Source organism: Amblyomma mixtum, chromosome 10 (assembly GCF_055824585.1).
Source record: "Amblyomma mixtum isolate Tamu chromosome 10, ASM5582458v1, whole genome shotgun sequence".
In the NCBI taxonomy this organism is placed as follows: Eukaryota; Metazoa; Arthropoda; class Arachnida; order Ixodida; family Ixodidae; genus Amblyomma; species Amblyomma mixtum.
Genome location: NC_143021.1, coordinates 38,131,634 through 38,136,745, shown reverse-complemented (window position 1 = coordinate 38,136,745; position 5,112 = coordinate 38,131,634). Strand labels below are relative to the sequence as shown.

General features: G+C 49.4%; 1 protein-coding gene across 1 annotated transcript; it reads right to left on the bottom strand.

Moving 5' to 3' along the window:
- Positions 1-1,565: 1,565 nt before the first annotated feature.
- On the bottom strand, positions 1,566-4,162 carry LOC149325610 (uncharacterized). The gene is made up of 3 exons (XM_089564348.1): positions 4,074-4,162; positions 2,886-2,974; positions 1,566-2,109 (listed from the first exon to the last, which is right to left on the bottom strand). Exons 1-3 carry the CDS (start codon positions 4,119-4,121, stop codon positions 1,566-1,568), a joined length of 681 nt encoding a protein of 226 aa, XP_089420474.1. The 5' UTR covers positions 4,122-4,162.
- Between the last annotated feature and the right edge of the window lie 950 nt (positions 4,163-5,112).

The following is a 5,112-nucleotide window of genomic DNA, read 5'->3' as shown; positions in this document are numbered from 1 at the left end:
CGTTCGGTTCCACTACATCCTCCCCCCAAATGAGTATACTCATTTTACTTTAGTCTCTAGAGGGTAGAGAAGTTGCACTGGTCGCCGTAACTTCAATCCGGATGGCATCTTTATTTCGCAAGAACGCACGTGGCCATCTCGCCCTTTGAATAGTTCCACGACGCGAGCTGTGCGCCACATATGTTTCGGTGCATTATCGTCATGGACAATGACGATGTCGTCCACTTGCAGAGTGTTGGCCGGACTTGCTGCCGATGTGTGAGCTGACTGTAGATGCAGCAAGTACTTTCTTCGCCATCGCTTCCCAAAGAAGTTGATAGATTGCCGGTATTTGAAGCGACGAGTAACGTAGACGTGGGTGGTCTTCGCTCCCTTAGGAACTCTTTCCGCATGTCCTCCTTCCATGTAGCCTCTAATTGCTGAGTCGTACTCTTCCATAATTTCCTTGTTGCGACTAAGCCATTTTGTCAAGCTGCTTAGTCGGTGCACTGCCATGCTTGTGTTATTCGCCAGCTCGGCGCTTTCGTCTTTCCATGGCAGCGCAACCTCGTAGCGGTCACTTTTCCGCTCAATGTTTAGGACGGAAGGTTGACACGTTTGTTTATCTGGCTTGTCGTTAGTTTCAACGGCATCCAATTCCCAGAATTTTCTAAGAGTCGTTTTGTCCGCGGCTTCGATCCCAATTCTCAGCACATACACGTTGGTTGCCAAAGCGAGTGCGCTGGTGACATTGTAAGGACCTTGGAATGTCCACCCTAATGTGGTATTGACTGCGGTTAACCCGTAGTCTTCTTTGTGACGGCAAACGTCTCCTGTCACGAACTTCCACAGGTGGTCTGAGCCAATCAGAATTCCGATGCCAGGTACTGCTGGCATGCCGGTCCACAGAAATTTGTCTGCGATTAATGCTCCACTCTTTTCCATTTCTTGCACGAAACTGTGCTCCACAGGGACTTGCAGAACATCGCTGCATATAAATGGCACTTCGACAGCGTCTACCTTTGTTTCTTTTTGATCGTACTGCCCCCGTAGAACAAGCTCGACAACTCTGCATTTTCGCACACCTGTACTAGCGCAGCCGAATGTGTTCAGTTGGAAGTCCTTCTCTCCCAAGACTCTCAATCTCAGCGTTCGTGAGACGTCTTCTCTGATAAAAGTTCGCTGACTTCCTCCATCCAGCACTCCGCGTATGTAGCCATGCACACTGTCCCCAACAGCCCCAACGTCTGCAGAGCTACTTCTTTGTTCTTGTATCGGCTGTCACAGTCGATAGAACATGACAACACGGTTGCAGGGCAAAGGAGCCTTCGTGCTTTATTGCGCGCTGGTTTTATAGCCACCACTGGAAAGAAGGGCGACCTCCTCTCCCCAGAAGCCGACTGTGTGCGCATGTCCCGTGGCTTCCGGGACGATGACTTAGCTACCGATACATCCTCCTTCGTTTGGAAATAAAAAAAAAGAAAGAAGAGGAAAAGAGAAAAGAGAAGAAAACTCTGTTACAAACAAATCTGAATGGTGTATGGCCCTCGCACAGACGCCTTGTTGACTTCACTTGCATTGGAAATTTAGGGCACCTGTACAAAGTCCTTGTTGTACGAGAGCCGCCGAGGTGGTGCTATTTGTCTTGTTGATCTCCTTAGTGCTGGTGCTGGCGAGGCAGTGCGCGGGGGATCCTGCGTTGGAGGCGCTGTGCCGAGCTGTGGCATGATAGTACGCGACTGCGGTGGACCAGTACGGGCCGAGGTTGCCGAATTGTCCGAGCTGTTTTCGTCGTCGACGAAGTCCGGCAGCTCCCGCTCAAAGGGTTCACTGGTCGGTAGCAGGTGCCGCCGGTTGCGTCGCAGAACTCTTCCACCTTCGGTGAGTACGTCGTACGACCTGGGAAACCTGGACTGACGCAAGATCCGAGCTTTCGGTGACCACGTGTTCTGCCTCACCCGAACGACGTCACCTTTCTGCAGTGGAGCCAACGGCCGCTTGAGGCTTTCGGTCTGGCGATGCTTGTACACCTGGTAGTTGGCACTACAGCGCAAGTCCGGCAATGTGGTGCGAAGCTCGCGGCCTTGGAGGATCTCTGCAGGGGTTCGACCGCACTCTAAAGGTGTGGTCCTGTAAGCAAGAAGTCCCAACCAAAAATCTTGTTTAAGTTCGGTGGTTTTCTTTAGGATGCGCTTTACAATTTGCACACCCTTCTCCGCGAGACCATTTGATTGAGGGAATCGTGGACTCGAGGTGGTGTGTTTGAAATCATATCGCTTTGCAAAGGCAGCGAAGTCGTTACATGCGAACTGCGGACCATTGTCTGTGCATACCTCCATTGGTATGCCGTATCGTGCAAAAATGGAGCTAGTTGACTCTATGACGCTCCTCGCTGACAAGTCGTTAAGCAGTTCTACTTCGGGGAAGTTTGACAACGCATCGTATAAACACAAGTAGGATTTCCTACCATACTGGAAGATGTCGATGCCCACTCGGTACCAGGGCTTTTCAGGCACAGGACGCATTTTCAATGGCTCTCTTGGTTGGCTGTAGGCGTACTGCATACATACGCTACACTTCTTGACAAACGCCTCAATGTCCGAGTTCATTCCAGGCCAGAAAACTAGACGCCGTGCCCTGAGTTTGTTCTTATTAATGCCCATATGACCATGATGTATTTTTTCTAACATTTCCCGTTGTAAAGTAGTTGGTATTATAACCTTGCAGCCTTTTAGCAGGACGCCTCTAACTTCGGACAGTTCGCCCTCGCTTGACTTCAGCGGCCCTTCGATAGGAATACCATTACTTAGGCATTTTAGAACGGAGCTCAGATAAGGATCGTTCCTCGTCTCTACGGCCAGTCGCTTCCACGTGTCGTCGCTGACAAGTGAGCAAACCACACCTACGGCATGAACTTCCACGTCATCGCTCTGGATGCTCTTATCGTCCTCGGCGGGGGCCCTTGATAGCATGTCGGCGAGCAGAAGTTTTTTTCCTGGAACGAAGAATATTGTGATCTCATAACGCATCAGCCTAAGAAAAAACCGCTGCAGCCTTGGCGGCATATCGCCAACTGCTTTTTTGTGGATGGCAACTAATGGGCGGTGGTCTGTTTCCACAATAACCTGCCGGCCGTAGACGAAGTGGTGAAACTTTTCGCACCCGTATACGATAGCCAGTGCTTCCTTCTCTATTTGAGAGTACCGCTGCTGCGCGTCAGTGAGCACTTTGGAAGCATAAGCCACGGGTTTCCAGGAATCGCTATGACACTGCATTAAAGCTGCAGCAATCCCATTCTGTGATGCATCACAGGACACTTTTGTTGGTTTTTTGGGGTCAAACATTGACAGGAGCGGTTGTTGGCTCATGCTATGGCATAGCAGTTTCCATTCACTCGCATGGTTATCTGTCCATTCAAAAACTGCATCTTGTCTGATTAGGCTCCTGAGAAGAGTCGTTCTTTCCGCCAGCGTGGGTAAAAATTTTGCAAAGTAGTTTGCGACCCCCAGCATTCGCAGAACTCCCGATTTGTCAGAGGGGGCGGGCATTTCCAACATACTTTTCACTAGTGAAGGGCTCGGTTTTATACCTTCTGCACTGATAACGTCGCCCAAGAACTCAATTTCTTGAACGCCAACTGTGCACTTCTCACGATTAAATGTGAGACCGGCCTGCTCAGCTGCTTGCAGAGCTGACCGAAGGCGTACGTCGTGCTCCTGCCGGGAAGTGCCCCAGACTAGTATGTCGTCGACGTACACTTTCACGCCGGGAAGAGATTCAAAAACTTCATTTAGTGTTTTCTGAAACACTTCAGATGCCGACGAAATACCGAAAGGCATCCGTAAAAAACGATATCGACCGAACGGTGTTGCAAAAGTACAAATCCTGGAGGTTTCTTCGTGCAATGGGATCTGATGGAACCCCGAGTTTGCGTCAAGTCTGGAGAACACTGTTGCGCCCGCTAGCTCGGATTCTATATCTTCTCGCCTTGGCATTTCGTAGTGTTCTCGCTTAATGCATTCGTTTATCTTTCTAGGGTCCATGCACACTCGGATACTGCCGTCTTTTTTGCGAACGATAACGAGAGGACTCACCCAGTCTGTGGCTTCTGTGACTTTTGTGATGATCCCAGCCTTTTCCATGCGTTCAAGTTCTAGCCGAAGCGGTTCTCGCAGAGCCAGAGGTACCCGCCCAAGCAACCACAGATATCCGTCGGACGTACGAGCTAGATCCGAACGTCCTTTGCCGAGATCGGACGTCCATCGGACGTACGAACTCAATCCGATTTCGGATATCCGTATTCGTACATCCGCCGGACGTACGGACAGTGTCCACTTTTGTATATCCGCATGAGAGACGAGGTGGACGTCCGAAGGATGTAAGGTCGAGTATTTTCCCAGGCCATGAGTATGGACGTTTTTTATTTCACAGAAAATTCGAGTCTTTCGTGTATGTATACTGTTTTATTTGCATCAGTTGGAGGGTTTGACGTGAAGACGTTTGTAAATTGGTACGATTTCACTCCTACCTGCAGTGCAAGAGCCGCCAACGAGCTAAATTTATCTAAGAGGAGAAGCAGGTGTTGCAGATTTTTGCAAGAACTCAATGACTAGTTTTATATTTATAAAACTTCTCTAAATTAGAGGAGTTGCGCGACATGTCCACTGTTTTGCTAGCTAAACTTGCCATTGAAAGCATTCGTAAGCATCAAAACTCCCGTGCGTTCTGCTATCACCATCATCATAGATGTCAGTTCGCGGTCAGACCAATCCAATCCATCAGTACGGCTCCGTAGCGCTGTTGTTGATATGTCGCGTAGTGTTGTCGCGCAGATCTTTATAGCTCTGTTATTATAAAATGTGGCTTTGTTCGGTCTGTGGACGAAAGTTGTATGTAACTTAAGCAATTCGAAAGATACGGGAAGCGCCTGAAGCTCTTCTGGAACACCGGAATCCCGTACTGCGTCGACCTTGGTGTAAAAAGGCTTAGTGCACATGTGATTGCCTACGAAGGTATGTATCCAGTACACTTCTTGGAACTTTGCTTCTAGGACAATGCAGCATGCTCATATAACATTCGTTCACAGGACAGTGGGAGCAGTAAGCGCGGGGAGATGGATTCCCCAAGTGTGTG